This window comes from Hippocampus comes, unplaced genomic scaffold (genome assembly GCF_001891065.2).
Source record: "Hippocampus comes isolate QL1 unplaced genomic scaffold, H_comes_QL1_v1.1 scaffold157, whole genome shotgun sequence".
Lineage (NCBI taxonomy): Eukaryota > Metazoa > Chordata > Actinopteri > Syngnathiformes > Syngnathidae > Hippocampus > Hippocampus comes.
Window position 1 is genome coordinate 440,205 of NW_017805149.1, and position 20,436 is coordinate 460,640.

General features: G+C 44.4%; 1 protein-coding gene across 1 annotated transcript; it reads left to right on the forward strand.

Moving 5' to 3' along the window:
* The first annotated feature begins 3,376 nt into the window (after positions 1 to 3,376).
* Positions 3,377 to 20,027, forward strand: mmp23ba (matrix metallopeptidase 23ba). Its single transcript, XM_019868073.1, has 8 exons — positions 3,377 to 3,898; positions 12,558 to 12,694; positions 14,328 to 14,467; positions 15,694 to 15,861; positions 15,948 to 16,112; positions 17,126 to 17,236; positions 19,502 to 19,628; positions 19,719 to 20,027. The coding sequence occupies exons 1-8, from the start codon at positions 3,779 to 3,781 to the stop codon at positions 19,891 to 19,893; spliced, it is 1,143 nt and encodes a 380-aa protein (XP_019723632.1). The 5' UTR covers positions 3,377 to 3,778; the 3' UTR covers positions 19,894 to 20,027.
* Positions 20,028 to 20,436: the final 409 nt, after the last annotated feature.

The following is a 20,436-nucleotide window of genomic DNA, read 5'->3' on the forward strand; positions in this document are numbered from 1 at the left end:
GCGTGTTTCGTTTCATGATGTCGTCTCAGATTACACTATTTCAATCGCGCCACACTTTCTCCACACAGAAGACACACAGGTTTTCCAGCTACGTCCATGAACATGTACTTCGACTCTCACCTTGTCTGAAACCCGCGGTTCTCAGTGTCCACCTTCCGTTTTGCCATTTTTGATGGGTATCTGAAAGCTAATGTCACTGTTATGGGAACGACTGCTAGACTAATAAATATTTAAATAAAGCGGCCGACTGCTTGGCACGTCACCGTTGCATTGTGGGAAATGTAGTATTGGTGCGTGTAAAAGATCTGCGGGCTCTCGGCTTGCTGCGGTCCGCGGGCCGGTTCTAATAATAAATCAATATCATCCCAGGGGCCACTGAAAACATTCTCGCGGGCCGGATTTGGCCCGCGGGCACGCACTTTGACATAGGTGCTATAAAGATACTCTTGAGATGAAAAAGGAAGGAAAGGTAATGGTGACTATAGTGAGTTGTACTCACTAGTGTTGTAGTGTTCATAGCCTGATAAGAAAAAAACGTGTTTGCCTACACTCTAGCCTTGTTATTTTGCCTCCCGACACCACAACTTCTTCCTTAAGACCTTGTGAAATTTCGGTCACCAGCCTTTGCATTTGCCTTCTTCAGAGACGCTTGCGAGCACTTCACGTGACAGCAGGCAGATTTGACAGGTGGCATGCGCAGAAGCCCAGCGACACCAAAACTGCACAATATCTGAACAAAGTATTTTATTTGTGTTTGTACGTATGTTTAATTGTAGTTGTAAATTATAAGATTATTGTGATCTTGAAATATTAAAATACAGTGCAATTATTTGCATATTGTATTATTTTTCGTCGCTCAAAATATGCGTCACATGATCCGACAGCCCGGCAAATCACCTTACAAAACATGCATTTGAAGACCTGTCGATCTTCGGATCCACAGATGCATGTGATCAGATATTCTCCACTATGAGTAATGTTAAAAACAAAAACCGCTCACGCCTCACAGCCGGCATTTTACAGTCCTGAGTAAAGATGAAGGTGATTTCCTACAGCCCTGATTTGCAGATGCTGTGCGCGGAGGTTCAGGAGCAGAAGGGAAAATAAATCTTCAGGCAGTTATTTTGCAAATATTTATTTCATTGTTCTGTGAAACAGTGCTCTTTTTTTCCCATTGTATTTTTATATTCAGGTCAAGGCTCTGCTACATGCTCCGAAAGCTGAAAGGATGATGGCCCACAGCATTTTTGTTTGCTTTAAGTTCAGCATTTTAATTCCTTTGAAAGATATCTTCAACTCTGCAATTGTTTTGTTTAGTTCCAAATGTGTTTATCGAATAAATAAAATGTAATTTTCTGAAACATGGATGGACTGCATGGATTTCATAAGCTTCAGATGCCAAAAAGTGTTTGCGCCTCCCCGAGATATCTTTTCCGTGGAAACCCGGTCAAAATGGATCTAGACAAACAGTCAGGTTAAACTAATATGGAACAAACAATGGTATGTTTTTTTTTCAATTTTAGTGGATAAAACATAAAAAGAAACATTTATATGCAGGGTGGAAAAAGTATATGAACCCTTGAGGCTTGCCCAAGAGCGAATCGAAATCAGATCTCAGCCAACCAAGATTGCCATCAACGTGATGAGATGGGTGGTATTGGTTAAAGCAAACACAAACAACACCATGTGGGAATAAGTCAGGAAGAAAAAAAATCCATGGAATATGGGAGAACAAACACCACACTGGCAGGCCAGCGCTAAGATTTGAATCCTGAAGCTCAGACCTGTGAGGCATACGTGCTAACCACTAGGACGCCACGCTGCCTGCTTACAATACATTTTCAAAAGGTTTGACAGCCGACAAAATATTTACTAAGATGAGGATAAACAGTGATGGACTGGCCAAGTATGTCTGCAGACCAAAAAACCGAAGGTGGAGGTGCTGGATGATGTTGTCATGGAGAAGTGGAAAAAGATTCCAAAGGCAATCTGTGAAGCTCTGGCGAACTTCACGCTCAAGGGGGTGTACGAAAATAATGGTGGTCTGCGCAAACAAAATGTTTTGAAATTTATTAGCACTTCAGTTTCACGTTGGGGTGCGCTCACTTTTGTTGGTAGCGGTTTATACGATTAACAGTTGTGTGGAGAGAAATTTTGAGGGGAACGTAAATTTACAGTTATACAAGATGAATTCTACACTGACCTCTTAACATTCTAGATAAGGTTCATGTCTTTATAAATAAGTGTACTCACTTCCAATAGCCCTTGCTGGATGGACTGGCAACGCACTGACCCAACTACAGTCAGTATTCCCACCTACAAACTTCTATCAAATGGAAATTCCCTCACCCGGAATAAAAACCTATGCATTAAAAATTCGACTGCGATATACATTAACGATCGATTCATAACAACAGAAGTTTCGGTATTCGGAACCCGGAAGCCATACGAAAGCCCACAGTAGCGCAAACTCAAGCAAGTCCAGCTCAATACGACGGAATGACTCTGTCCGCGCCGATATTTACTCTCATTGGATCCAACACGTTGACATGTAAGTGACTCAATTGGCATGAGTTTTACTAGAATCGCGAACGATTTTTAAATTTGATTCATTTACATTTACGTCCTGTCGATCGTGGCATCCGAACGAAGAGGAACGGGTAATGACCGTGGAAGCGAGAGTGCGATGCATCCGATTAGCTGCTCAGAGTAAATTTCTTGTGGCTCGACGGACAGTCGAATCAACGAACGTTTCCTGGAATGCTTTACCTGTTACAGTGCTAAAAACTTTCCGCTAACTGGACGGCTAATTAGAGAGAAGGCGAGTTCCATAGCGCTAACTGTGGGCACCGAGGACTTCGAAGCGTCCCGTGACTGGCTTCAAAAGTTCGTTGCGTGGTGATCAAGTTCGAGACAGTCAGTGAGTGGAAAGAAAAACCACCAGGTTTCTTTAGAGTGTCATTTTGTAGCAAATAGTCCTAATTTTGTGATGCGTCTTGTTATACTGTGTTTTGTTCATATACCTGTACTGTATGCTGCAGTTCACATACTTGCATGTTCATAAAGGACGTGTACCAGTGTCGTTTCCCACAAAAGGAAATTCTGTTAAAAGGAACGATTGGACAATGCAAATAGGATTCCTTACTAGAGAATACTTACCATTATTTGCAATCAACAGGTAATGTTTTTCCTTACATCCCATTTAACAATGTTATTTGTGATTGTAGCTTGCAGTGATACCGAATTGCGTTGAAGCAGTACTGCTTCTTTTATGAGTGTGGGTTTTTTGTTTTTTTTTTTTTGTATATGTATTTGTACTTGTGACAGAATCTGAGTACTTTTGCCACCTCTGGTTAAAAGCAGCAGAGCTGCATATAAATGGGGGTGGGGGTGGGGTGGGGGGTGTCGGGTGAAAAATTGAAGCCAAGTTTGAAGTTGTGCGCCACGTGCAAGCGCTGCAGCCAGGCAGGCAGCTAGACTCGAGAAGTGTGCAGTGACTCCAGGATGGACGGAGCGCGTTTGGTTCCAATTAGAGCGTCTCGACGCTGACCCGCTGCCCTGCGTGCGGTAATGTGAAACCAAGCCCCCGTGGCGCGGCGCAGCGAGCAGGCGAGCGGAGCCGCACAGTGCGCACTTACGTTACACGTCCCTTCCCACTCGGGACCCGCAGAAGCTCCGGCGCACGGCGGAGCGAGGGCAATGGCCGAGGAGTAGCCGCTCGACGGACCGTTTTGCCGACCGCCGTTCTCTCGGAGGCTTCCAGCGCACCGCCGCGGCCATGGGGGGGATCTGTCCGAGGAGGAGGTGGGGGTGGGCGACTCTGCTGGCGGCCGCGCTGCTCAGCCTCCTGCTCGGAGGGATGCCCCGGAGCGCCGCGTTCCCCTCGTGGAGGACCGAGGTATGCTGCGCGAAAGGCTCCTCTGGCGTCATTCGTGTCGTCTTCGTTAGGTACAATATGCCGGCTGCTTTCTATTCACTGGCCCTCACACAAAATTTGACCCTAACATGGTGGAATGAAATGTATTTCCTTTTGTATGGAAAACAATTTGAGCATGTATGTCAGGGGTGTCAAAGTCATTTCACACCGTGGGCCACATACGGCCTCGGTAGATGTCAAGTGGGCCGGACCATTAAAATTATACCATACTCTGCTATAAATAACCAAAATATCACGTCTTTCCGTTATTTTGGTCTAAAGAAGCACAACAACATGAAAATGTTGAAATGTAATGAGCATATCTCTTACAAAACATTTCATGAAGCACCTTAGATTTCCTTACACAAATGTGCAATTTACTTTTATCATTCATATAAATGCATTGCAACTGATCCCACTGATTGTACCAAGGCACAGAACTTTAACAAGCGATTGGTATTGAAAAATATAGTAATGCATTTTAAGATTAAACGAGATTTATAAAGAAATGAATTTTTAAACCATTTACACATGTGCAGATAAAATCTAAATTTAATCCCTGTCTACACCTTACAAACTAAGGAGAGTGTTATTAAATGTGTAAATAATAAAGTAATCACATGACCTTGATAGTTCTGCTGTGTTGGGTCTGTCTCAGTGACAGACGGAGGCCCACTGTTGTCTTCTTCTCTGATCAAAACAATGTTGTCTTCCACGCTGATCAAAACAGTTTGTCCCCTAGCGGATACTCCATGAATCACACCTTATTAAAATTATTCATTCCTTGTCTTTTATGCATTTTTCACTTTTAAATGATCCTACAGGCCTGCTCGAACCTCCTTGGGGCCGGTTCCGGCCCGCGGGCCACATGTTTGACACCACTGGAAATAAAGGATATATATTATATCCTTGATATCCACCTTCAGGTCTATGTCGTACCGATTTTGTCCTCACGAGTAAGACAACAAAGCATACCGGCAGAACATGTAGCGTGCCCGTGTCCTACAATAAACTGGATATTATAAATGCTCAAACAGCAATAAAGCATTCTTGATATCCAACTTTATATCCATATGCAAGTTCAGTCTGTCTTCACAAGTAAAATAATTCAGCGCACCAGTTGAATGACTCTCTTACTAATTCCAGTGAGTGCCACTTTTGGCCCTTTGGGTATGCAATTAAATCTTTGTGGGGAAACTACTGTGCTGCACTACAGCACTACTGCGTGCCGCTTGTACTAATAGTGACGCAATCCCACTCGTCGAGTGCTTACTAGCACTAACAGCATGCACTCGTGCACGTCTTTGTCACACCAGGAACACGTAAAACCGTGACAACAACTGGATGAGATTTTTGCGCATGATACTTCGCCACATTGCAAGTGAGGCATCGATGTGGTACCAGCATTGCTCGTGAAGTGCTCGATTGCGACACAGATGGCATTCAGAAATATGACAAACGCGTGCATCAAACACTCTGGATGAAATTAATTAATTGAACACATGATCATTATTCGTTAAAATCATCCCACTCGGTGCGGCAAAGCTACGGGGTGGGGGGTGGGGTCACACACCGTAGCAAAGCATCAGGGTGGAAGGCAGTCTCCAAATGCCCACTTCACAGATGTGTGATCACCCTCAACCTCACGTCATCCTCCCGCGGAGGTTTGCTTGCAGTTCCTCATACATTGACTTTTCGCACTTGGACCTCCCAGACGAGCAAATCAGACACTCGTCCTTCGAGAAGTTTTGGTTGTCTCACAGATTTTGCTCATTCAAGATTGTCGATGCAAGGCAAATGTGCCATATTCCAATGAGAGGAGCTGCGTTGATTGGATATGATTGGAGTCGACTGTGTTCATGCCGTAACAGTGCACAGTGCCTCTTTTTTTTTTTTTTTTTGGCGCCACCTTGCACACATCCGCGAAATTACCAACACCTGGTCTAACCCGCCACTGCGCAGATTTTGATCACACCTCGCACTAGACTGCACTGGTCAAAGGTAGTATTTTTTTTTTCTCATGTATCACATCTCACTATTTTGAGAACATATGAAAAAGAATCACATGAAATTGTAGCCTTACATTACGGAAAGTCTTTCGATACTTATATGTCATGTCTTTGTTTGATTGTAGTTGCTTGTTATTGCAATACAAGTGCAGCCGATACTACCAGACACAAATTCCTTGCGTGATCTGCATACTTGGCCAATAAAGATGATTCTGATTCCAAAGAAATAACGGAATAAATATTACAACCCCCCACCCCCCCCCAAAAAAAAAATCGTAATCGTAATGTTTAAATTTGTAGGAAAAAAAACAGACCACGGCGGCCCGGTTGTCGACTGGTTAGCACGGTGAGAGGGTTCGATTCCGGCTGCGGCCTTCCTGTGTGGAGTTTGCATGATCTCCCAGTGTCTGCGTGGGTTTTCTCCGGGTACTCTGATTTCCTCCCACATTCAAAATACATGCGTGGTAGGTTAATGGAACACTCTAGATCAGGGGTCCCCAACCTTTTTTGCCCCACGGACCGGTTTAAGTCAGACAATATTTTCCGGGACCGGCATTTAAGGTGTGGCGGAATTAATACAACAAAATAATATGGTATGAGCTGCATGAAAACTGTGGTGTTTTCGAAATATAATAATAAACACAAGGAGCGTCTAATCTGGTCGCAACACTCTTATCGCTCTGGTAATGTTTAATGCCTTCAAAATACGATACAACGCAAATTCAAAGTGCATGAAAATGACGACTCACCACAGCCCCGAGCTTGATTTTCTGCAATCAGACAGTCCCATCTCGGGGCAATAGGAGACAATGACACCTCAAGTGTGTGGTTTATATTCCAGTCTACTTCGTAATTTTGTTTTAGTCGCTGTTGCTGCAGAAACCCCCCACCTCACACAGGTAGGATGTCGGAAATAGCAACAGTGCTATTGTGGCGATCTCAGAGTATTCAGCCATAACTTTGATCCAGTTGTTTCGAACGTACTTTTAAGGCCGCAGTCATTTGCGATCTCGAAGCAGCTTTTTTACTCATTTTGCGGGCTTTAGCGTTTTGTTTATGAGCGTCGTCGGTCACGTGACCGAGAAGTGTGGCTTGACGTGAGTCAAGCGTGACACAGACGGATGTAACAGAATCCGGTAATTTTTCAAAATAAAACATTTCGAATTCCGAAATAAATAAAACGGAAATAAGGCAAGTTCTTTCTGTGCGGCCCGGTACCAAATGCCCTGCGGACCGGTACCGGTCCGCGGACCGGCGGTTGGGGACCCCTGCTCTAGATTGTCTCTGAGTTTGAGAGCGGATGGTTGTTTGTCTGTATGTGCCCTGCGATTGGCCGGCGACCAGTTCAGGGTGTAACACCGCCTGCTGCCTGAGGACAGCTGGGATAGGCTCCAGCACCCCCCGCGACCTTTGTGAGGATAAGCGGATCAGAAAATGGGCAATTATGAGTGTTCCATTAACCTGCCATGCACGTTTTGGGAATGTGGGAGCTAACCAGAGTACCCGGAGAAAACCCACAGGAAGGCTGGAGCCAGAATCGAACCCTGCAACCTCTGCACTGTGAGGCCGACGCGCTAAGCAGTCCCCCGACGCGCCGCAACCCATGGTGCCCGTTTTCAAAACAAATACCTGCATCAAGATGAGATCTGCTCGTGAGTCTGCAGTTCAACAGAAGTGACCTCGGAGAGCTGCTGCACCAAGTGGACTCCCATGAATCAAGATGCCAACAGCGGAGCTGTCACCCGAAACAAAGGAGAGAACGATCAGACTTCTTCAAGAAACTAAATCACCACACGTTGCAAAAGATGCTGGTTGTTCACCGTCATGTGTGTCTCATTTTTTTTGGACCGAGTACAAACAACAGGGGAAATTCGTTCAAGGCAAGCATGCTGGTTGGACCAAAGAAGACATCACAGCGTCAAGACCGAAAACCTGAAGCAATATGTCTTGAAAACAGAAAACGCTTTTGGGAAAACAACTGAGGAACAAATGGGATCAAACCACAGTCAAGCCCTGTGACGAACTGTTGGAAATCCAAAGGAAAAAGGGATTTAGCTGCACATCCAGAAATGCGAAATAAAAACCATCATTAACATCGAAACACAACAAAAGAAGGTTAGCCCGGGACGGGCCAAGGGAAAAGCAATGGTTGACTCGATGATTGTCATATTCGGTGACGACTGAATCCGCGTTGGGCGAGGTGAGGATGCTGGAAATTGTACTTGATGCCGTTCCAATGAGATTTATGAAGATGACAGGACAGAAATTGATAATATTGAGCTGTGTGTCAGGTCAAGGCAATGAGGTCGATGATGGCTGTTATTTCATTGGCATTCATTCATTCATCCATTTTCTGATCCGCTTTATCTTTCACAAGGGTTACGGGGCATGCTGGAGCCTATCCCAGCTGTCTTGGGGCAGTAGGCATTGGACACCCTGAACCGGTTGCCAACCAATCGGAGGGCACACACAAACGAAGAACCATCCACGCTCACACTCACACCGAGCTGTTCAATCAGCCTGCCATGGATGTTTTTTGGAATGTGGGAGGAAACCGGAGTACCCAGAGAAAACCCACTCAGGCATAGGGAGAACATGCAAACTCCACACAAGAAGTCCGCAGCCGGGATCGAACCCACGACCTCTGCACTGTGAGGTCGACGTGCTAACCACTGGACCAAAAAATTTCATTGGCAATAAATGCAAAAGTTTATGTTGAACTTATGGACGCTTATCCCATTGATTGAAAAGACGTTTTGGGGATGATGAAATCCGTTTTTTTTTTTTCTCAAGATGATAATGCATCCAGCCGTCGAGCAAAACCTGTGAAAACATCCCTTGAAGTAAGACGCGCAAGGCCCGTGTCATTGCCTGCAAAAAAAAAAAAAGTCAGAATCTCAAAGCGATTGAAAACGTTGGGTGGAAGGCTGCAACCTGCAAAGCTGATGTGACAAAAAAGAGAAAGTTGGAGCCAGATCGATGTAGAGTGTTTTTTGCCACTCATGAAGTCCACGCCTCTGAGTTTGTGAGCTGTTCCAAAAGCCAGAGGTGGCGCAACAAATTACAAGTGGCGTTTTGTTGTTGTTGTTTTTTTTTTTTTTGTCATGATTGGACTGAGTGACTCCATGTTTCTTTTGCCCTTCTGCTTGGTCCAAGCAAGTCATGGTGACTGACAACCGCATTTTTGCTCTTGTTTTCTTTTCGTGTTTCTTGAAGCCAGAAAGTTGCCATTTGAAATGACGTTTGTTTTGCGTCATGTCTGTGATCTGCTTATTTTTTCTTTTTTTTTTTCTAAAAAATAACTGAATGAACATCCTCTGAGACTTGTGAATCCATCGGTAGCATTTAATGTGCCCCACTATGCCAACACCAAAAACAAATAAAAGCTCCGAGGAGCAGAACGTCAGAGCTGGCAAAGCTATCACATGCCACCCCAAGAAAGTACAAGTACGGGTTCCACTCATGTGCTAAAGTAAAAAACAAAAATAAGTACAGATTCTGAAATGCTCTGAAGTGCAAAAATAATAATGATTTACTTATTATTTTTTTTAACTGTACAAATGATGTATTGTCCAAAGTCCATTTTGATAACTTGGCACAACAACAATATAAATGCAAACAAAATAGTTTCCTTCTTTTTCTAAAATGCTCTGAAGTGCAAAAATAATATATATATATATATTTTTACTATACAAATTATGTATTGTACAAATCCATTATGATAACTTGGCACAACAGCAATATAAATGCAAACAAAATAGTTTCCTTCTTTTAACTTTCACAGCGCTCGTACTGAGAAGAAAAAAAAATTGCATTGCATGTCACATTCTGCGGAATGTGTTGCATCACGAATGCCACCTGGTTCACGCTCGTCTATGTCGATGACGTCTGCCCCCCCCACCCCCCTTTCCCCCTTGCAGCTTTTTACTTCTGGGCACTCATGACACGGGGTCAGTCACGTTTGCAAGCGCTTCACAACTGGTACAATTTTTCTAAACGGTGTGATTTGCCATCTGATGAACTCATTCGTATCACGCCAAGACGACAGATAGGTCACCTTCGATGCTCAAAAGGCGAGATCCAGCCTCGGGTCTGTAGACTGCGTGTTGACTTATGGGTGGATCGTAGCCGGGGCCCGGCCCGGGCCATCCAGTCTGTGCCTCCCTCTGGCTGTGACAATCATGAGAAATGGCTTGATTTCATTTCCTTCGCTACGTTTTCTCATTATGTGACCATCCATCCATGCTGGTCCCGCAGGGTTACGTAACATCCTGAGATAAGCATCTGCGGCAGGAGGGCCAGCCAGACAAATGAGATTAGTGCCTAATGAGTCTTTTCATTTCCTTCTAAATATTAAAAAAAAAGAAAGAAAGGGGGAAAAAAAAGTAATATCAGCGGGAAAGGTTGAGGATTCTCGGTGAGGGTTGGTCGAAAATGTTTCCCCTTCAAGTCGACTGTGTTCATCTTCAGTCGTGAACGTGTATCATTTGAAATGAGCAAGACACGTCGGAAGTATCTGCGCTGGATTTACCGTGTGAAACGTGGCGGGGAGGGAATTCATTCCGATTTATTAATGAGCATGTGGGTCCCATCCATCGAGTGAAGCCGGTGGCGGGAGTAAAGAGTGCTTTGCACAGTCTAATGTAACAGTGAGAGGAAAGCGTGGGACTGTGTGCCCCTGTGGGTTGGCTATTTTGGAAAGGAAGCGAAGGAAGCGTTGCATCTATTTATCTTGATTGGGTGAGGCCGAAAGAGGAAGCCGCGGGTCGGGAGCAAAATGCAACGTTGAATTCAGGCTTTCTGATGTTTTTTTTCCACACAACGCCAAAAAAAGGAAAGCTGACAAGTTCTTTTTAAAGGATAACACTTATCGCAAGGTAGACACCTATGAAACATAGCCTATAGTCTCATCGGCGCAGCGTAAATCTTCCACTCCAGTCTGGGAAGATTTTCATGGGGTTCCTCTACCCCAAAGTCATCCAAGCATGGACCTTTCGCAAACCATTCCCATAACAGCACACGCTTGTCCAGAATGACATGATGAGATGTCAGGCTGAGGTCAGAATGAAATAACTTAAGTATTTAAAAAAAAAAAAAGATAGCATGCTGCTCAAGGCTTTACGAGTCACTCTGTCGAAAGAAGTTGGCGCGATGGCAAGCAAGCCAAGAATGCATAAAAGTCAAAGCATGTGAGCAGTGCTTTCAGTGGAAAAAAATAAATAAATAAGTTCCGGTATTTACTTGACTGTTGCCGGGTAAATTAGGCATTGGTTAACATCAGATCATTAAGTTCATTCATAAATAAATCACAGCGGAGACTCGTGTCGTATTATACAATGAAAGCGTCATTAACTTGCGGTTTCGTAGCGTCCCGAAATTAGCGACGGAATATGAGTTTTGGATGGCGTTGTGTTTATGTGATGGTGAAAAAAAAAAAAAACTGGGATCAGGCAAGGCAAAATGTCGAAAAGACAAGTCAAGCGAGCCGTCACGCCATCACTTTCAAGATAAAAGCCTACGAAGGCTATTGCTTTTGGCTTCAGTGTATTATTATTTGGTAAGCTTTTATTTTGAAGTTAGCCTTTGCATTAATGGTGTGGCGCGTTCCTTGACATGTCTAAATGATGGCGCGCATGCCAAATAAATGTTTTTGTGAAGTCCCGGTATGCTGTAAAAAGTCCCGGTATGCTAAAGGCTAATATTGAGTAGCTCTGGTACGCCATACCACTTAAAGCACTGCCTGTGAGTATTATCGTAGTCTGTCTTCATGTGTTGCTCCACCATTTCTGTTCAAATATCCGTTGCTTAAAGGATTATATCGCTGCGACAGACACCACTGCTCATTATTAGCCCGTCTATGTGATTTTTCATTGTTTGATAGCATTTAGCTATATCGACTTTATCAAGCTGTTTTAAATACACAAGTTGTGATTTTCTTGGTTTTATGTTTGATTTGCAGGTAAACATGAACTGGGCATGGCAATAAAAAGCTTGAAGTCTTTTTATGTTTGTTTGTTTTTGCGAAAATGTTTACTATGAAGTCACTTGTAGCTCAAGGTGGCTATGTATTGTCATGAATGTCTGAACAAGATTGAAGAGAGGCGTTCACCCCATAGCTCGGAAAAGTCGATCCCATCTGCGTGAAAGTGCACACTAATGTCAAATACTGCTGCCAAGACAAAGTAAAAGGTGTGTCGCATCGCAGATTATTTACGAGAGGACTGTAGCACGCGGCGTTAGCCTGTGAAAGCTTGACCCAAAAAAAAAAAAAGTCTCTAATCCAGGTGTTATTACCTGGAATTTGTACTCCAGAGCCCCATCATACTTTATGTTTGGAAAGCGCTTACACTGCTGACCTCTTCATTTTCCGCGAGGTGGAATTCCAGCGCATGAAAACATAGCAAGTGTTTGACTCGCAAAGGCGATGAAATAGTAGCAGGCCCGCACTGTTGTTACCGTTACATGACAAATGGAATTTATGCTTGCACTGCCTTTTGACGTTTGCTTTCTGCCAAAAAACAGTCATCCATCTGCCTCAATTTCCTCACAAGCTTCCTCAAACCTTCGTCAGGCCGCCGCCAACCTCCTAAACTCTCTTTGAGGGATTAATCAAAGGTTTTTCTTTGTCCAAGGAAGAAGCTTACACCACCGTGTTGCTCATCGGAATGCGCAAAGAGGCCCACTCGCATGTGCTGAACCTCTCCAGGAACAAGCGCTACACCCTCACCCCGGAGAAGCTCAAATGGGACAAGTTCAAGCTCACCTACAAGTATCCTAATCCAGATTTGCTCCAAACGGCACTTGTATCGGCAGTGGAACCTCTGAACTCACAATTTCCATCTTTGTTTGCTTGCTGGTCTTTCCAGTACATTTTCCCGCCATGAGAAATAACCAAATTCAAATCCGTCCGTTCAGGGGCCAAGTGGTGGCCGTCATGAAACCCTGACAGTCCACGCAACGTCCTGAACTCTAGAGGCTAATCGCTCTTCAAATAAATAAATACATTTATTAATTTATATAGTGGTGTCTTGATATGAGTGCAATTTGTTCCGCTAGTATGCTTATCCAGTAACTCAAAACACTCGTATCTCAAAGCGGCTTTCCACATTGAAATGAATGGAAATGCCTTTAATTTGTGTCAGACTCCCCCAAAAAGGAACAATAAAAGTGTTTGTAGTGTGTTTTCTCATCAGGAAAATGGCGCTCCACAATATTGGACTTTATAAAAGCGTATCGTCATAATGTAATTGAACAGAATGTGTAGAATTAAACAGTTATTGCATCAGGATGAATTTATTGCAGCTGCTACTGGTGCATGTATGCGTCTTAGGCTCCGGAGAGCAGAGTAATACACACACGAGGATATGCATTGCGACGGAGGGGGCAGTCACAATTTATCGGTAAGCTGCACTAATATTAGTTGTTTTTTTACAGAGGACAAATACATGCCTGTGAGAATTATATTGTCTCTCTATATGTGTGGCTACCGTTTGTGTTCAAATAGCCATCACTTAAATGCTTCAATCATTATAACAACACCAAATGGATTTGTTAGCCCGTCTATGGCATTTATCGTTGTTTCAGCATTCAGTGAAGTCTAGGAAAGGCTTCGCGGGTGTTTTAAATAAGTGTAATTCTATGTTTAGTTTGACAGGAAACCTCAGCTGGGAGTGGCGTTAAACAAAACAAAAATCGTCTGAATGGCTTGTATCCAAAAAAAACAAAAAAAAAAACCTTGTCACTTGAATCTCAAGCTACGATTGTAAATATGAGGTCCGTGAAAGGAAGACTTCTAAGCAAATTGAAGTTGACATTTTTTTGGGAGGGAAAAACATTAGAACTTGGACTTTGATGATGTAAGATTATTTGATTCGTCACAAAAGTGCAGGGGTGTACATTGCGTTGTTCTTCCTTTTTTTTTTTTTTTTTTAACTGATGTTCCTTTAGCCATTCCACACAAGCTGTGCGAAGTGGGAACTTCTATTTCTGGTCACTATCAAATTTTTTTTCTCCCTTTGTAAGCACTCAAAGCCTTTTGTGGTGGCATCAAAGTAAGAGCACACCAGTGAATCATTTGGCAAGTGGTTTGACCTCTGAATTTTTGTTCACGATGTGTTTTACCTGACCTGCCATGGCTGAAAGCAGCACCGTGGTCGAGCGGTGGCGTCACCCCCGTGGCGTGCCGTGCCTCTTGCCCCAAATCAGCTGGGACGGATGGATGGATTTTTGGTTGACTTCAGCAGTTCCACTGTACCTGCATACAAGATACATGTTCAATTCACTTAAAAATGAAGTGACTTCAAAATAATCCCAAAGTGATTGCATATAAATTTGTCGATTCTTCATCACAGGAATTCTGATTTGTCGTGCGGTAAGATGACGTGTCGTTTGTTTTCAATCAGGTTGCTCTCCTACCCGACAAACCTGATCAATGCCACGGACACGCGACGAGGCATTGCCAAGGCTTTCGCCATGTGGAGCGACGTCTCTCCTTTCAGCTTCCGAGAGGTGCCAGCGGACCAGGAGGCGGACATTAAGATCGGTGGGTAGAAGATCCTCCGACAGGCACGCGACGGCCGCAACGTTTTGTGCGGTCGCGCCTGAAGCCACCAGACTCCTTAAATCATCAAACCGCGAGTCGTCTAGTCAAGACGAGACATCATTTTTAAATGGAAAAACAACACAGGCTTAACAACTTCCATGCGTGTCAGGCCTTGTTGAGGCCTTCGAAAGTCAAGCCTGATCTGTCTCATCAGCACTTTGGCTCTGTCCTAACTTCTGCAGAAAGATCACTTTGCAATGCGCTTTGTCATCCCCCCGCTGTGGTACAAACTGAGCCTAAATAATTGAGTGGAGTCAGGGGGAGGTTGTCCCTGCACGGCAGTGGTGGGAAGTAGCAAAGCGTAAACACTTTGCTACTGTGACTTGAGTCGATTTTTCAACTCTCTTTACTTGGCTAGCATGGTTTTGATGAGCTAGCTAGCTAGCTTTTAAAAAGCTTCTGATGTCACACCAATGGTTTTCTTCTCCTGAATGCGAAGACCAAGTCAGAAAAGAGGGCAACTATTTTGTGCGCAGAGAAGTTTGTTTTCCGTTGTGCTAAGTTACCGTATTAAAACGCATGATTTACAATTGACAGAAGACATTCATTTGTACTTCTGCACCTAACACATTTTCCAAACAAGCATTAAGGAGATTTTGTTTTGTGTGTCCGACAAAGCCAAGGTTGAACTTTTTGGGCATAATTTGTAAAAGGTATGTTTTGTTTTAGAACATCATACATACCTACGGTGATGCTTGGCGGTTTTCTGTCGAGCTGGAACTGGGGATTTAGACAAGGTGGACGGAATTATGAACAGTTCCAAAAAGCAGCCAGTGTGAGCACAACATTTCAGGAAAAGCCCACGAGAACAGCTGAACTTCATTTGGGGTTCATCAGATGCATTTTAAATGGTGGCAGGTGTGCCGATTTCCATTTTGCACGAGTTTGAATGCGTAGGTTAATTCTGAGCGCAGCCACGTCACGAGCTAGAAGAGGGTGTGCACACTTTTGCAACCACGCGATATCCCCTCTTGAAATGATATATTTTGGGGAGGTGTTCATGTTACACGTCACATCAACAGCGAGAAAAGTTTTGAAATAATTTCTCTTGGCCTCCGTGCTTTCAAATAATAAAAACCTGGCATTCGAACAGGGGTGTGTAGACTTTTTCTATCTGCAACATCTGTCCTTTGACGTCAAGTGGGTGCATTTTGTGTCTATGGCAGGCTTCTACCCGGTCAACCACACAGACTGTCTGCAGTCCTACTTGCACCACTGTTTCGACGGTATCACGGGAGAATTGGCCCACGCCTTTTTCCCGCCGACGGGCGAGATCCACTTCGACGATCACGAATACTGGATTCTGGGGAACATGCGGTTCAGCTGGAAGAAAGGCACGCCGTCCTCATGCCGGTTTGCGCTCGGGCCGGGGGTGTGCCGCGAATGTCTCTATTCCAGCGGCCGTGTGCTTGCGTTGCAGGGGTTTGGCTCACGGACTTGGTCCACGTGGCGACGCACGAGATCGGCCACGTGCTGGGTCTGATGCACTCCAGGGACCCGAAAGCCATCATGCACCTGAACGCAACGCTGACCGGCCGCAAGCTCATCACGCAGGACGAGCTGTGGGGTTTGCACCGTCTCTACGGTACCATTTCGAACGTCAATCCTCCCTTCCCCTGGTTTCAATCCGTAAATGGCAACACGACAATCGAAAGTGTGTCGCAATCGTTCTGTTTGGAAGGCTTCGTCCGAATGGGGCTTACGTTTGCCACAAAATGTGTCAACAAAGGGGGCGGGGGGTGATTATACAAGATTTTGTCTTTTTCTTCTCAGCGTGTGGCTGTTTCTTATGAGCGTGAGGCGCCTTTTGTCTTCGTCCTCTGCATCGGTTGCAGCTCGGAGCTGACAAAGTCCGACCAAAACCCCCCAAAAACATGGCGGACGACCACATTGGGCTGATGGCTGCTTTGTTTATGACTGTCCTGACCACTTTGCAGTTTTCTGGAATGCGGTATTCGAACAGAAGGCTTCTTTTAAATTTCTATGACAAAAACCCAAAAGCCATGAATGACTCAAGTTGTATTTGTGAAAGTCACGTTTTCAAATGTGAGTATTTTTCACTCGTTTAACTTAAATTTCCAAAATTTTTATCTTGGGAGAATTTCAATTTATTCTCATGAGAGGATTCATTTTTCATCCCAGAAATTCTGCTCTTGGAATTAATTTTTTGGGGTCTTGTACGACTTTAGTCGAATAACATGACAACTTTTTTTCTCTCAAAACAATATGATTTTCCCATGATAAGATTGAAAAAAATTTCTCGAAAATGGGCAACTTTTTGAATCCCGTGCTATTTAGGGTAATACATGGCAGTTATCATGAATTGGTGTTCGGATTGTGAATGGGGTCTTCAGAGAAATGCCTCCCCCACTGGACCCAGAAAGTTTCACAAGCCCCGCCAAAGCGAAATGAAATATACTGACTGGTGGAAGCAGATTGTCAGGAAAGGATCGAAGGAGTTCAAGACATGGTGAGGGCTGCCATCTCTTGACTTCCTCCATGTACGACGGGGATTCTGGTACCCCGTGATCCGCTTGCTACGCATTCATGTCATCGTATACGGTCAGTGATCCGCATCGTGTCTCCTGTCTCCTCCAGGATGTTTGGACCGGTTCTTCATCTGTCCGGCGTGGGCTCGGAAAGGCTATTGTGAAAGCAAGCGCAAGCTGATGCAGAAGCACTGCCCGTCCAGCTGTGATTTCTGTTACGGTAAGATAGCGACGGTCCAATTTGGACGGGAGAAAGTGTTTTCTCTGTCCATCGTTCCGAGGAGCCGCTGTGATCCATTTGCGAATGCGGCCGTCGCGAGCCAACAGTTCCAAACCAATAAAACACTGTCCTGCGTTCACGGTCCACATCGGTGGCAGCAGGCGGTCTGAAATGAACTTTTTGTGTACGTTTGCTACAGAATCGTGTCAGAGGGCCCCGCTTGCGCAACACCAAATGGCTCCTCCTACTTTGTTGTTGCTTTGCGAGGTTTCGACCGGCAGCAAAGGGGACAGAGCGAGGAGGAGGCAGGAGGATACGACTCCTTGGCTCGCTCTAATCTGTTCCTCATTGTTGATTGGGAGACGCCGTACGGCTGTGGAAAATTCCTGAGCCCCTCCAAACCGCTGGAATTTCAGACTGTGGCTCCAGGGTGAGAGACACAGCAGGTCAATTCGCATTTCTGTTTCATTAGTGAGAGCGACTCTTCTCCGAGCACACTTTCACTTGATAGCGAGGTTGGCCGCAGCTCAGAGGGAAGTTACGAAAGAGATATCAATGGTCAGTGTGATAAGTTAGGGGTGTGCGTCCCCACAATAAAAGACAATTCGATATGTATCGTGATACATGGGGTGCGGTACGATTCAAGAATGGTTCATCGTAAAGTAGAATGATGTACTGTATACCGTATTGGCCCGAATATAAGACGGTGTTTTTTGCATTGAAATAAGACTGAAAAAGTGGGGGTCGTCTTATATTCGGGGTCTAGACATTATACCCATTCACGACGCTAGATGGCGCCAGATACCATTGAAGCGAATGCTGAACTTGACTCCCCAGGCCAAAGCGAACCCCTGTCACGAAGAATAAAAATAAAAATAGCAGTAGCACGAAGAAGAAAAATAAAAAAATAGTGGTAAGAAAGAAAAGAGAAGAAAATAATAGAAGAGATAACAGAAAATGGAGAAACGTAGCGACAATCTGGAGAAAAGTGGGTCGAAGATCGGCCAGGTTAACCGGCAGCTGAGGAGAAGTTCTGATGTAATTTACATTTCAAAAACCAGAAGCCATTCATTTACGAATGTGATTGCACTTCAGTTTACGTATTTAAATGTTCAGATATTAAGATTTGAATGAGGCAAAATAACATGCTTTTTCTCTCAAATATATTGTTATAATCATTTGTTTCAGATGTACTGTAATTATTTTCTGTATAAAAATTAATTTGGTGTTCAAAAAGTCTTTTTTCCAACTTGAGTCTTGAAAAAGAGGGGGTCGTCTTATAATCAGGGCCATCTTATATTCGGGCCAATACGGTATATATGCGCGACACGGTGATGACTGGTTAGCACGTCGACCTCACAATGCAAAGGTCGTGTGTTCGATCCCGGTCATCCATGGCAGGTTAACAAAAGACTCAAAATTGTCCCTCGGTGTGATTGTGAGCGTGGATGGTTGTTCGTCTGTGTGTCTTGCGATTGGCTGGCGACCAGTTCAGGGTGTCCTCTGTCTACTGCCCGAAGACGGCTGGGATAGGCTCCAGCACACCCGCGACCCTCGTGGGGATAAGCGGATCAGAAAACGGATGGATAAACCAAGACAAAATAATTTTCGTACTCCTTATACCTTCTGTGTTTGATTGGTGATTTATCTTGTGGTTTTTCTGAAGCAAAATATGTGCCTTGGCTCAACAGGCTGGAAAACACCGATCTTATAATTATGCTCCCAAATAACAGCTCAAATTATAATAAGTCTTATGTGAACCAAAATGGTGGAACTGATTGGTTTTCCAAAGCAGATATCAGATGGACGGATGGTTTGCAAATCATTGCATTCTGTTTGTATTTGTTGAACTGATTCAAATCAGTTTTAATTGCACCCCGAAGGCTTGTATCTGATTTTCTGTGTTCGCTCATCTTTGTCAGCTGCACCAACAGACTTTGCCGCCATCTAATCCGAGCAGTCATACTTATTTGGAATTATCATTTAGAGCAGTATTAATTTGCCATTGCTTTACACTGGAATCTAGGTTAACATTTACGTTTGAAAAAATTAATAGGAACAACTACTTTTAAAATTATGTGGAAGGTGAAATTTTTCCCAGTTTTGCTGCGTCCCCCGGAGGCCATGACACCCTTAGCATTTGCCGGGATTGCCTGATGAGCGAGCAAGCTCAAGAATGGCACTCAGTCCCAGTATCTCTTTCACGCTTCCAAATTTGTGGGCACATCATTTTGTAACCTTTTGCATGTGTGATCCCAAATCTAGAATTCCCTTTCCCAACCGTGGCGCCCACCCCGAAACCTCCGAGGACCAAACACAAGCTCGTGGTCGAGGGCAAAAAGCTGACGTTCCGCTGCGGGAAGAAAATCGCGTCGAAGAAAGGCAAAGTATTGTGCGTACGATCGGCATCCGTTCACCTCGTGTCGCACCGTTTGCTGTGCCGTGCTTCCTCACCGAGCGCCATCTTCCTCACAACTTTCAGCTGGTACAAAGACGGCGAGCTTCTGGAGTTTTCACACCCAAACTACTTCTCTTTGAAGGATGACCACATCACTATCGTGGCCAACGCCATCAACGAGGGCACGTACACCTGCATCGTGAAGAAGAAAGACAAAGTTCTCACCAACTACTCATGGAGAGTGCGTGTGCGATTCTGAACTCAACACGCGGCGCACACACTTCATTCACTTGGGCACATATTTCTTTCTTTTTCGACTCTCTGTTCCATGTACTGTTGACGGTCATTGTGCAAATTTCATGATGTGAGCAAAATAAAATCAACATTCCATGACCTGAAGTATTTTGGGGGGGATTAGAAACGCGCCGAGGTGGATCCCGCGGGGCATCCTCAAACATCCCATTTTTGATTCGGACAAACGAACCCGCCACAGCATTATGACCCTTTGCGCACGTCTATAAAATAATATAGAAGCTGTATCCAAATATGTAAAATTTCGCTGCTCCTAATACAATCAACTGAGGTGAGCCACATGTGAGAAGCAGCTGTCTCTGCGCAAAAATTGCAAGCACAATAAGCAGATGACATTCATGTGGCACCTTCGAGGCCAACGAATCGTAAAACAAAGAGAACGACACGTTGTGCGGTCAAAACTTTGCCTTAAGAATACCCCCACTAGCTTCATGCTAACACTAAATATTATTGACGGGTAAACAATTAGAATCAATAGTTGCATCTACAA